General features: G+C 47.9%; 1 protein-coding gene across 1 annotated transcript; it reads right to left on the bottom strand.

Annotated features, from left to right (window-relative positions):
* Positions 1-456: 456 nt before the first annotated feature.
* On the bottom strand, positions 457-9,609 carry Prokr2 (prokineticin receptor 2). The gene is made up of 3 exons (XM_013010774.1): positions 9,530-9,609; positions 7,186-7,789; positions 457-2,457 (listed from the first exon to the last, which is right to left on the bottom strand). The coding sequence occupies exons 2-3, from the start codon at positions 7,641-7,643 to the stop codon at positions 1,761-1,763; spliced, it is 1,155 nt and encodes a 384-aa protein (XP_012866228.1). The 5' UTR covers positions 7,644-7,789; positions 9,530-9,609; the 3' UTR covers positions 457-1,760.
* Positions 9,610-13,416: the final 3,807 nt, after the last annotated feature.

The following is a 13,416-nucleotide window of genomic DNA, read 5'->3' as shown; positions in this document are numbered from 1 at the left end:
CAACTCCCAGCCTCCTAAGTAGTTAGGGTTACAGACATGAGCTACTAGCATCCTGTGTGAATTTGCATTTTCTGGGGTGAATCTGTTAGAGAAACAAATCAACAAACAATTTAAAACTCACACCAGCAAACAACTAAATAACTCTTTCTCTACCAAAAGTTAGAAGTGGACCAAAGGCAGATGGATCAGTGTCAAACCAGCTACCATTTAAACAGTCTCTGCTGCAAACGGGATGAAATGAAGATAAAACCCCTTCTTGCTCCTCTCCCTGATGTGTAATAATACAAATGGATTCAGAAATTATATTTATGCAGCCATAGAGAGGGCTGATGACAGCAGGTCAGAAAGACTGTCAACATCTTGAAGACTAGGAGGATGCTGAGAGCCTGACCATCACTTTTTTAAAAAAATTATTTCCTGGGGGAGGGATGTGTGTGTATGTGTGTGTGTGTGTGTGTGTGTGTGTATGTGTTGGTCCTGGAGCTTGAAGAGAGGAATTAAAAAAAAAATCCAAAACCAAAACACACTAGCTAGGTTCCTGTGTAAAGAGTTCAGGGCTCTCTGTCCCAAAGATTCTTGCATGAGAAATGGAGATATTTCTCCATAATAAACTACAGTGGAAGAGGTTTCCAAACAAACCCTCCAAACAAACGTCTGTATCAGTTATCCATTCTTATGCACAATTGAAAATAACACATTATAACCACAATGCTCTCTCGATAGTCCTATCAATCAGGAAGAGCAGATGCTTTCATTATCTTCATTTCATTTAAGGAAAACTGAGTCACTCAGAGAGGAGACATTTCGGTCACATGAGTCCCCAGAGTCAGGACTGGATTCCAAGTAGAGATCTTTTTGTTAAAGAAGTGTGATTTAGGAAATGGTTCAAGTCTCAGTAAATGGCCATAGAGACTATGTTTGTTACTGCCAGTGTCAACCCCATTCCTTTCTCTGTCCCATTACTCCCTGACCACAGAGCTCCTGAAATCCTTTGCACTGAAGTATTGGGACCTGGAGGTGGGTCTTGTCTCAGCCTTGCCCATCTTCATCCAACAGAATGATTATAATATTTCCTCTCCTTTGAAATCATCTCATTGTAGATAGGCACAGCAGGCGTGGCTTGGTTGCAAGAAAAACTTTTCTGCCAGCCCTAGTCCTGGAGGATATCTCAGGAGATAATAGGAGCTGGGTAGGAAGGTCAATGTGCTGTCTTGACCTCTCTTGCTGTGAGGATGTAAGCTCTACACTGATGAACCTATCCTTCCATTTCAATTGGGTGTAGGTGCCTCTTTCCATAGCCATTTGTCATTCTCATGCTGATAAGATCACAGAATGAGAGAACTCGGAGTTCAAGTTCCGCTAACCACTTGTGGTTTGTTTCTAGATATGAGATATCTAAGTGATAGCTTGGTGACTCTTCATGAGCTTCCGCCATTTTGTTTTGCTTTTCAATGTGTCTGCATGTAATGAGCAGTCAGTAGAGGCCAGCTTCTGTCATCTCTGAGCGATCTCACGGGTATGGTTTGTCTATAGTAGGCAGGCGTTTGGTCCCTTGCATTCAGTATCAACTCAGTAGATGTTGTGCAGATATCAGTAACCAGTGGCTGTGGTTTGCATCTAAGCCTCTGCATGGAATGGCACACAAGCATCGGGATCTTTGAAGACAGGAAGACTTGAATGAATTGCCTTTGCCCATGAAACTTGTGAGCTTGGTGGATGGCAGGTGATGCTCTGAAGACTGACTTGTGAGTTCACGCAGATCACTTCAACCTGATACAGTCCACCTCCTCGGTGGCAGGCACCACGCTGGTTTTGAGGTCCAGCTCGGCACTGGACTTGCTTCCGTGCTGGGAGGGCTGCCAGTGCAGCAGCAGCATCTTCTTGAAGTACTTCATGGTGTTGTTCTTGACGGTGACGAAGCACACGGTGTTGATCATGCTGTTGCTCATGGCGATGCACTCGACCACGTAGAAGGCAGTGAGGTAGTGCTTCTCCTTCACGAACACGGTGGGGAAGAAGTCTCGCACGATGGTGAAGCCGTAGAAGGGTGCCCAGCACAGCACGTAGGCCGTGAGGATGCACATGAGCACCAGGACCGTCTTCCGGCGGCAGCGCAGACGCTTGCGGATCTGCTCGGTCTGGAAACCTGGGACTGCCTTGAACCACAGCTCCTGGGAGATCCTGGCATAGCATAGGGTCATGGTGACCACCGGACCCACAAACTCCAGGCCGAAGATAAAGAGGAAGTAGGACTTATAATAGAGCTGCTGGTCCACTGGCCAGATCTGGCCACAGAAGATCTTCTCCTGGCTCTTGACAATAACAAGGACCGTTTCTGTGGTGAAATAGGCAGATGGGATGGCGATGAGGATAGATACCACCCAGACCAGGGCAATCAGAAACGAGGCCGTTTGATAATTCATCCGTGGTTTCAAGGGGTGAACGATGGCCAGGTATCTGGAGGGAGAGGAAAGCCAATGGCAATGATGATCAATACTTGGAAACATGATTTTTTTTTCCTCCCTCCTCCCCCCTGCAATGCTGGCGATTGAACCAGGGCTTTTCACATGCTCAGCAAGTGCACATCCATAGTGCACAAATTAGTTATAACCGAGCCTGAATACACACACACACACACACACACACACACACACGTGCATGCACACACACCCAGAAATGGTGCAGTGAATTTGCATGTACCCACTACCCAGATTCACCTACCTACATCTTACAGCAATCTCATTTGGCATTTGAGGGCACACAGGTTGAATAGGTTTTGACATTTCTCCTGATTGACTTTGGGGGCTGGGGACAAATGATTTTATCTCTCTGAGATTCATCTCTTCAAGTGCAATCCTTCAATAAAATGGTACCTCACAGGGTGTCTGTGAATTTATAGATGATAATGCTTGCTATCAGTTCATAAACATACAGGATCTGTGATGAATGGTTATCCTTTGTTTTCTAATCTTGTCATTCTGCCTGAGAACAAATTCTCTCAAAGGTCTGTGTTCTCATGGTTTAGAAGTGAAGGTGGGCTGGACACCCCCCCCCCCCCCCCGCCAACCTGGGGAAGAGGAGGACATTTTTTTTCATATAGTAGACTAGGGTTTTCTCTGCCTTCAACTAGGTGGCTGAAAGGTAAGAGTAGTGTGTGGTAAAAGTCAGGACTCTTATGGGAAGTAAGTATTCTGCCCAGTCCTATGATTATGCGGATACCAGAATCAAGGCTCTTGATACAAAGCTTTTATGTTCACCTCCCTGGGATGTCTCACACTCCAATGAGAAGGTGTATGAAGTCATCTCAACACCACAAGGCATCACCCATGTTCTTTCAATGACCCACACTGCCCAGGAAAGAAAAGGTCAGAGTGCTATGAGAATGAGCTCATCTTTACGATGATGCTGAAGAGGGAGACAAATGTACTGGCTCATCCTAGACTGGGGCAGGGCTATCTCCTAATCACTGTCTCTCTGGGATGATCATGTTGCCTCTGTAACAAGTGACTACAAACATAATGGCTTAAAATGACACAAATTATTATCTTATAGTTTCAGAGGTCAGACATCTGACATGGGTTCGCTGGGCTCAAATTAAGATGTTGGCTGGGCCGCATTCCTTTCTGGAGGCTCTAAAGCTGGGATGGTGAACCTTTCTTTTTCTGCCATAGGCCATTGGATATTTGTAACATCATTATGGGCTATACCAAGTTATAAATACAGGTAGATATGCTGATAAGAAGCATTATGTATATGTCCTGTCAAGTATCAAATGATTTCACAGGTCTTATAAACCTGTGAACTAGATGCCCTGGAGAATCTCTGAGGGCTTTTTTTTTTGTCATGGGGCTTGAACTCAGGGCCTGGACTCTGTCCTTGAGCTTTTTCACTAAAGCTAGCACTCTACCACTTTGAGCCACAGCAGCACTTAATGGTTTTCTGGTGTTTAATTAAGAGGTAAGTCTCATGGACTTTCCTGCCTGAGCAGGCTTTGAACTGCAATCCTCAGATCTCAGCCTCTGGAGTAGCTAGGATTACAGGCGTGAGCCACTAATGCCTGGTGCTCTGAGGATTTCTTTTACCCAGCTTTCCTTCCCCTTAACCCCCTTTTTCTAAGGCTGCTTGTATTTCTTGGCACATAACCTGCTGAAAGCCAACAATGCCCAGTGGAATCTTCATTTTGTGTCACTCTGATAGTAGCTGCTCCCTTTTCTAGTTAAGAATCTTTGTGATCACATTAGTCTCACCTAAGTTAAACAGTATCACTGCTCTGCTTTAGGATCAGCTGATTAGCAACTTTCATTTCACCTGTTGCTTTATTTCCCCTTTGGCAATTAATATAACATATATACAGGCTTGGGCCATTAGTTATCCTTGGGGTCATTATTCTGCTTATCCAAGGTCTTTAGATAATGCACAGTTCTCATACGATGCAAGACAAAGTCAGAATTTACTAGCTCTCTCTCAGTCTGCTCCCGTCATGCACACTATCTTCCTAGGGAATGCCAGAGGAAATTCCACATTATCTTAAATTCAAATTCTTTGGCACATAATAGCATCTTCCACACTCTGTATGATGTTCCCAAAATTCAGAGTTGTCATCAGTTAAATCAGAAAGAAAGGAACACTGGCCTAGGATGTATTCAGAAAGATGATCCAAGCTGTGCACTTAGATTAATCCCTTATGCTCATGGGACTTGGTTTCTGCAACTGTGAAATGGGGATCCGTAACAACTTTATTGGCAGTCTGTCAGGATGTTTGTCAAGTTCTAAGTCATGGGGTGGCTCTAGCACTTTGCTTGCACTTCCCATGACTCATTCGCTGGCAAGAGAGACATCTGCATAGTCTTATTACCACCTATCTGTTTGAATGTGTTTCTTGATTATAAAATGTCCTTATACTCCACAGGCTCATATTTTAAACACTTGATCCCTAGCTGGTGCCTCATTTTTGGGAAATTATGGAACTTTTAGGTTCTGGTCCTGTCTTTAGGAGGCAGGACATAGCTGGAGGCAGTATGTCAGTGTGAGAGCAGGTCCTTGTGGGTATATTCTTCCCAGTCTATCCTGTATTCCCTTTCTGTACTTCCTGTCCACCATAAAGAAACTCTTTCACCACATGTTTCAGCTGCCATGATGCTTGGTGAGGTCCATGGAACTAAGTATCTATCTATCTCTATATCTAGAGATAGAGATAGATATAGATATCTGAAGATAGATATCTATAGATAGATATCTATAAATAGATGTCTATAGATAGATACATGCATACATACATATACACAAATATTTGTTTTGATTAAATATTTGGTCACAGCAATGAGAAAAGTGACTAATAACTCAAAGTCATGGTTTCTTTGACTTTCTATGATTTAATTTTTTTTGAACACCTCTTCTGCAGGAACCCACCTATTCCCTGCCTATAGTTTACAGGGATAACACTAGTTGGCCCTATTAGGTTTCTATGTAACAGAACAGGTGTAACTTGGCCAAGAATCAAGTGCACAGGATGGACTATACTTCTCACAGGGTGTGCATGCCTAGCTAATTCTGGGGCTGAGCATGAAGTAGTCCTCCAGAGGAAAGCCCCATTTTCCCAAATCAGCATTGGCAGGACAAAGGTGAAGGTCTGCCATCTTTCCAACCATTTGGCTTATTTTTCAATTGGCTTAGAACTTAAGGGGTGGGGGGAGAGGATAGTATTTATTAAAGGCAGAGGTAATAGTCATTTCTGGTGGCTCACAAGGAGAGTGGTGGTGCTGCGTGAGGCAGAGTTGGTTTGGGGTTAAAAAAAAAGCAGCAACTCTGTTGTCTGTTGTGCTGTCTCTGTTGTTTGGTGATTGCATCCCAAGAAACTCCAGTGTTACAACAACAAGGCAAATTCCACTAGGCTTATAACAGGACAAGAGATGAAAAGAGAGAGCACTCTCACTTTGGCTAACAGCAGAATCACCGACAGAATCTCAACACAATTCACCTACCTGGGACCCAGCCCAAGGTATTCCTATTCAGCAGGGGAGGTAGGGCCCAAGAATGGGACTAGGAATCACTGTATCAAAGGAGACCTTGTGTTATCTTCCCCGGGAAAGATAGTCAGTTGGTAAGTTCATAAATGCTGGCTTCTGAGCTGTAGCGCCTGTGGGTTGTAATAAAATTGCTTTTCCTTGCAGGTATCATGCTATAAAAAGGGAGATTTATCTTGTACCAATACGCGTATTTTATTACCGGAGCTGAGAACTAATTAAGTGGTTGATTAAAAAGGACAATGAACCTAAACAGTGCTGAGAATGAAGAGGACAGAGAGGACAAAGGATGATGACACACATTATCAAAGTGAATTCCAGCACAGCTCTAAAGAGGGGCCAGCAACCAAGAGTATATGACACTAACCGTCCCCCTCAGAGTCACAGATGACCTGCTGCTGGCCTGCAGCCACCGACATAAATGAAAGGTGCATAGAACTTGTCACTAGCTGCTATTATACATTAAAAAAATAAATTTATAATAGAGAAAGGACTTCTGGAACATCACATGCAAATGCATGCAAATGAGCACGCAGATGTATATTTAAAAAAAAGCAAAAGCAAGCATATCCTTTCTTCACTTCTGTCAACAAATCTTGCTTCTTGTTTTAAAATCAGCAGTAGAAAAAGTCACTGGAAACAAGATTACCTACTGCATGATTCCTTTTTTTTTGTTTTAATGAAGCTAAGGAAGAGAGGAAAGTAATCTATGATCACAGAAATTAAATCCCTGGTCACCTGGGATGGGAGGGTTTATTGGTAAGAGGAATGAACAGATTTTCAAGGCCTTGGAAACATTCTGCATCTCAGTCTGGCTATAGGAAAAGCTTGGTATAGATGGCCTTGAAAAGAAGCTACTTTAGTGGACTCTCCCATGACTTTGAAAGAACAGTTACCTCGCTCTCTGCTTCGGCCTTTGTGTCTAATCCCAGACACTGTCATGGACTTGCCTGTGTCTGAAGGCATGGCTAGAGCCAGAGACAGGAAAGGGCGCTCAGGAGGCTTCTACCTTCCCACGTCTAGGGGAACAGAACACAGCTGCAGAATCAGTCCCCTCTCACCCTTCCACAGACCATTAGTCATACCTGCCTGTCACAGCTGCAGGAAAAGAGAAGACATCCCATTTGGCTCAGGTCCTTTGATCCCTGTCCAAGGTCCTCACCTGTCAATAGCGATGGCCAGCAGGGCGTTGGTGGAGACGTAGAGGGAGACGGTGCGCAGGTAGTTGACAGAGGCACAGAGCACATGGCCGTGCTCCCAGGAGAGCTGGCGCACCACATAATAGTCCATCTCGAAGGGGCAGCAGACAATGGCCACCAGGAAGTCGGAGATGGCCAGGTTAGCGATGAGCAGGTTGGTGAGGTTGCGCAACTTCTTATAGCGGGCAAGGGCAGCGATAAAGACAAAGTTGCCAATGCCACAGATGAGCATGATGCCTGCTAGGGCCACACCGATGACAATCTTGGCTGCGAAGAAGGTCCGGGTCTTGGTCATGTCTTCATCTTCATCCAGAGGGAGATCATAATCGCCATAACTGAAGTTGAGGGGGAGTGAGGTTGCCTGATCTTGGGTTGGATGAAAGCTGGGGGCCAAACTAGTGTTTCCATTCTGGGCTGCCATGGTGATGCTTGCAGGTAGAGCTGCGTGAGGGGGATGAGTGGGGATCTTCCTCTGACCTGGGGGTGTCCAGATCTTCTCTACAGGGTCAGAAAGCACCTAGCATCATGCTCACATCCTTGGGGAGAGTTGACATACCATCCTGAATCCTGGAAGGAGATGCAAGCAATAGACAGCACGTTGGAGACTAGCTGGTGGCATCTCTCCAGAGTTTCCAACCAGAGCAGCCATCACTTCCAGAGGACACAGACCTTGGTGGCAAGGCATGGTGTCTCTTAGTCAGGGTTGGCTCTGAGTGGAGCACTGGGAAAGGGGATGGGGAAGCAGATGCAGAATAGTGGGGGGCAAGGTAAGGACACAAAGGATTTCTTCCAGAGTGGGTTTCCAAACAACCAGGGAGAAGCAGGAGCATGCTATCACTCACACAGCCCTCTCCACCCTTGGCATCCCTGAGGGGATCCCTATTCATCCTTGGACAAACTCCTGTTTAGTCCCAGCTCTATGCCAGGGCCAGGACTGGGCAGCAGGAATGTGGTTTGCAGGAAGACAGAGACTTGGGGAGAGCAGGATGACTCAGGCTGGCCACATGAAAATGGTTTTGGTGATTTCCAAGTCCATGGTTTGGCTGGGATAGAGGGATCCCTGCCTTGTGTTGGAGGGAAAGATCTTCATCCTGGCCAATTTATGGTGTGACATTGTGACTGCCATGGAAGCCTGAGCCAGCTGTGGGGAAGTCTTGGAAAACTGATGGGAGACCCCCCTAAGGGAGTACTGGGGGCTTGTGGTGTAGATGTGTATATGTGTGTGTGTTTATGTATGTGTGTGAGATTGTGTATGAGATTGTATGTGTGTGAGATTAGGTGTGCATGAGATATTGTATGTGTGTGTGAGATTGTGTGTGTGTATGTGTGTGTGTGTGAGAGAGAGAGAGAGAGAAAGAGAGAGAGGAAGAGAAAGAGAGAGGCAGGCAGCACTGAAATGAGAATGGGGAAAGGGGCAAAGAGGAATATTCTTCATGGACATCTTAGCGTTTCCAACCCTGATAGCTGCCCAGCCAGTGGAGGCCTTCCATCTTCCAGAGCTTCTACCTCCTGCCTCCTGCATCCTGGGGAAGTTCTGGCTGGGGTTGGGCAGCTCTAAGACCTAGCTGAACCTAAAACACCCCTAAGGATAGAGGTGAGGTGAGAGATCATCCAAGTCCCCAGAGTTGAAGGGCAGACTGTCCTTCAATTGCTCAAGGAGGCCTTTATATTGTTAGTGCCCCCCAGATGTCCACGCGAGAGAAAACAAAGTCTCTGAAGTACTAGCTCTCAGGAGGTACCACGCACTCGAGTGGCCATCCTACTAGCCATGAGCTACCTTCCGCATCCGTCATCACACCTGCAGAGGCTGGTGTGGTTCACATTTCAGGGGTGTCTACACACTGAGAACGTCCTCCCTCCGGATGGCCTCTCGGTCTCACACAAGGCCCAGTCTCTGCAGACTGTTCAGTGCGGGACAGACAGAGGAGCGGGCGTCCTGTTCAGCTCTGCATTTGCGCCCCGCATCATCTCTCCATTCCCCCAACCAAGACGAAAGGACGCACGTGTCAGGGAGACGCCGGGCGCTCCTATTTTTGCAGGGCGTGCTCCCCGCCTGTGACTGGGGGCGCAGTCCCTTTCCGCTCCCCTCTTTTCCCTTGCGAATCACCGGGCGCGGACGCGCGGACTTGGGAGGCGCCGCCCTGGCGGGAACAGACATCAGATCAGAATTCCGCGCTGGACAAGCCGAGCCTGCAGGACTTCCCGACCGGGAGAAATCTACGGGGGGAGGGAGGGTAGTGGGGTGGGTGGGGGAAGGACAAGGGGGCGCAGGAGTCTTCCCAGAGGTGTTTGCCTCTTTCTGCTTACCTCTCTGCGTCGTGCGGCCCCTGCCAGCCAGTCCGAGGTCCCCAAACCCCTGAGGGTCCAGGAGGGACCCAGGAGGTGGGGTGTCTCCCCGCGTGTCTCCAGACAGCCTGCACAGACTGAGAATAGCAGGCGGGGGGGGGACGCGGAGGGCGAAACAGCCCCGATCACCTCGGTGTAAGAAAAAGCGGGCGTCGCAGCCCCTTCGTTAGGGGGACGTCCCCCGCCCCAACCGCCGCGTCTCCAGCTCGATCGCGCGGATCTGGGCACTTACCTGTCCCCGGAGGGGAAGAGGGGGGCTCCTCTCTGTGCACCCCGAAGCCCCGATGGTCGTGAGGGTCGCGGGGTGGGTGGGATCGGGCCGGGCCGTTAGGTCTCCACCTTGGGGACCTGGGTTTGTATTTGCAGAGGCGCCGCGCGCGCGCGCGTGCCGGTCCCTGTTTTTCCCCCACCCCGCCCGGCTCAGCGCTGCCCTGCGCCTGGCTTCGCCTCGCCCCTCTCTACCTGGAGTTGGAGACTCGTCCGGGTAGTTCATCCCACAGCCTCGGACCCAGCTCCAGGCTCTTCGTCCCGCCCCCTGCTCAACTCCGCCCCCTGAGTCCCCTCCAATCCCCCCACGGCCTCCCAGCCCCAGCGCGAGGATCGGCTCCTGGCTTCGCTCCCTGGCTGCAGTCCAGACCCCGTCCCATCCACTTGCAGATTTCTAAGCCCTGGCATCCAGGTGTGAAAGGGAACTCAGAGGCCAGGTGTCAACTGCGGCAAGTTTCTCGACAGAGCAGGGCCCTCGACGTCCCGCTGTGGTTCCGCATCAAATCGCCCATGCAGGTCAGATTGTCCTGTTTTCTGCAGGTGCCCAGGGCCAGGCACAAGCTGCAAGCCCGCGCTGCAGGGAAGGCTCCTACAGAGCAAGGTGGGCCTTAAGTGCAGCTGGAGGAGGAGGAAGTTGAGGACGAAGGAGATGGGGGTGGGGAGGGGGAGGCCAGCTGGCCCTGCACAAAGCTTCTATCCTGTGGCCCTCACTCAAGGTCTGCGCTGACCACTGCTGTCATGTTCTTTGCTTGTTCATGGACAATCCCCCTCCAGAGCCCTCTGTTTTATTTCTGACAGTCTCCGACTTCAAGTGCCTCCACCTCCCTGGTCCTTAGGGCTAAAGGTTGAAGCTGCAAAACCAAAGGCCCAGCTTGCAAGCTCTGTGCAGAATTGGACCTGGGGAACTGTGGCAGAAGAGGGAAAGGTTAATAGACATCCCTCCCCCTGCTAACCAACCCCTCACCCATTAATGACAGGTTAGAATCTGGACTCCACCTCTTTAGATCTTTCTTTTTTCTTTCTTTCTTTTTTGGGGTCCGGTCGTGGGGCCTGAACTCTGGGCCGGGGTGCTGTCCCTCAGCTCTTCAGCTCAAGGCTAGCACTCTACCACTTGAGCCACAGTGCCACTTCCGGCTTTATTTTTCTTTTTGCTTATGTGGTGCTGAGGAATCGAACCCAGGGCCTCATGCATGCAAGGCAAGTGCTCTACCACTGAGCCACCTTCCCAGCCCTCTTTAGATCTTTCTGTGCTTCAAGAGAACTTGAGACTTTCATAAGCTATGGCACTGGGCTTGTTGCAGCAGAAAAGCCTGTGTCGGCTGAGGAGAACACATCTAGGTTAAAATTCCTAGGTAGATGACCTGAAAGGCCTTTTTTTGGGTGGGTGTCTCCTGCTCTTCCTCTCTAGATGGAAATAACCTATTCTTCTGTTGCTCTTCTGACATCTCCTCATCATGACCAGGGACGGAAGCCCCCACTTGCTAAATTCCTTTCAGGGAAGGGCTACAGTTTGGACATGGCAGCCTCCCAAAGTGGAGGCAGAAGGTTCTGTTATGTGGAGAAGGTGCTCATGGGATGACTTGTTACAACACCGGGGCACACTCTTTGGAAGGTTCTTTCAAAGGCTTTGTGCATGCCTATCAACTTTCATGCAAAGAGTTACTTATTTCATGGCAATAATAGGATTTGAACTCAGGACCTTCCATCTGCCAGGCAGGTGCTCTACCCCTTGAAGCATGCCCCCTGCCCTTTCTTTTTCTGATAGGGCCTCTTTACTTTTGTTCAGGGATAGCCTGGGACTGTGATTCTCCTATATACATACAGTTTATAGGTGTGTACCATTAAGCTTCTTCAAGATTTTACCCTTCCTAGACTGTACCCATTCTTTTATGTATATGGAGGGTAGACACTTGGAACTTTCTCTGATGCTTTTGTGGCATTCTCTGAGTTATCACACGGGTGTGGGGTGCAAGTGTCTGAGTTCAGGTTTCCCAGAAGATTCCAAGACAAACCTGAGTGCAGGCAGTTAATTGGGAGATGGTTCTAGGGAGATACCAGTAGGGTAGATAAGAGATAAGGAGGGAGAAGAACCAATACATGATGGATTAGCAAGCAGGGAGCCCTGTGGACAACTGGGGATCACACTACCCGAGAAATCATGGAAAACCTATGTCATGAGCTTCAACAAGTGAGGTATATTGAAAATATTAAATTGGAATGCCCTACCATTATTAAGATTTTTGTTACTGTCACAGTGTACCTGAGCTGGGTATTTTTTTTTTAATAAAGAAAAGAGATCAATTTAGCTTATAGTGTTGGAGGTTTATAGGAACAGTACTGACATTGGCTCAGCTTTAGTGAGGTTCTAATGGTGGGTGTTATCATGATGGGAACATATGTGTGAAGGAGGTAGGAAGACAATGCAAGCCAGGATACCAAGAGAACCATGTCAGTCCCCTCCAAGGACATGCCTCAAATGACCTAAGACCTCCTGATAGGCTCCATCTACCCCCCTTTCCTTTATTTTGTTGGTTGTGGAGCTTGAACTCAGGGCCTGGGCACTGGCCCTGGCTCTCTCTTCTCAAGGCTAATGCTCTACCACTTTGAGCCACAGCGCCACTTCTGGTTTTTTGGTGGTAATTGGAGATAAGAGTCTCGTGGACATTCCTGACCCGGCTGGCTTTGAACTGCAAGCTGCAGATCTCAGCCTTCTGAGTAGCTAAGGTTACAGGCTTGAGCCACTGGTACCCTGCCTGGCTCCAACTTTTAAAGCTTCATCACCTTGTAATATCACCACAGAGGATCACATTTCCAACATGTGAGTCCCTAGAGAGCAAACCACCTTGAAACCAGAGCACTCAAAAATCACATTCCATTATCCACTCCATTATTATTATCAACTCAGGAACTAGAGAGAATTAATAGCACCTCAGACTAACATTGCAGAGATACTAGGTGGCAAAATGAGAGGATTGCATTGGTGGATCAAGCTGGGACTGCCAACCTTGCATTAACTTAGTAATCCAACTCCCCTACTCTGATCTTGCCATCCTACTCAGATTATCTGTCAGTGTGTCTGCTGTGTGTGGACGAGAAACAGCTCAGGGCTTATGAAGAAGATCAGATTTTTTTTTTCCAGTCATGGGCTTGAACTGTGGGCCTGGGCGCTGTCCCTCAGCTCTTCAGCTCAAGGTGAGCATTCTACCTCTTGAGCCACAGTGCCACTTCCAGTTTTCTAGTGCTTTATTGGAGATAAGAGTCTCATGGACTTTCTTGCCCAGGCTGGCTTTGAATTATGATCCTCAGATCTCATCCTTCTGAGTAGCTAGGATTACAGGTGTGAGCCACAGGCGCCTGGCTGAGATTTTTAATAATTTCTTTTAAATTACTTTTGATATTTGAATCGTGTTTTTTGAAAGTGGTTCATTTCTGGAACAACACGTAAGTCTCCAGGTTTGTAAGGGTTATATATAAGTAAACTTCAAAAAAAAATCACCAAAATGGATACAGATTCTCTGGAGCTTGATTCATACATTTGTGCACGTGCGCGCGTGCATGCGTGCGCAAACACACACACACAC

Source organism: Dipodomys ordii, unplaced genomic scaffold (genome assembly GCF_000151885.1).
Source record: "Dipodomys ordii isolate 6190 unplaced genomic scaffold, Dord_2.0 Scaffold13, whole genome shotgun sequence".
NCBI lineage: Eukaryota > Metazoa > Chordata > Mammalia > Rodentia > Heteromyidae > Dipodomys > Dipodomys ordii.
The sequence above is the reverse complement of the archived record's forward strand: the minus strand, read 5'-3'. Positions and strand labels throughout refer to the sequence as shown.

Excerpts from the sequence above, each read along its gene's own strand:
- Prokr2 (XM_013010774.1), bottom strand. The coding sequence starts at position 7,643 with ATGGCAGCCCAGAATGGAAACACTAGTTTGGCCCCCAGCTTTCATCCA. Across the intron at positions 2,458-7,185 it reads CTGGCCATCGCTATTGACAG|ATACCTGGCCATCGTTCACC; the intron begins GTGAGGACCTTG and ends CTCTCCCTCCAG.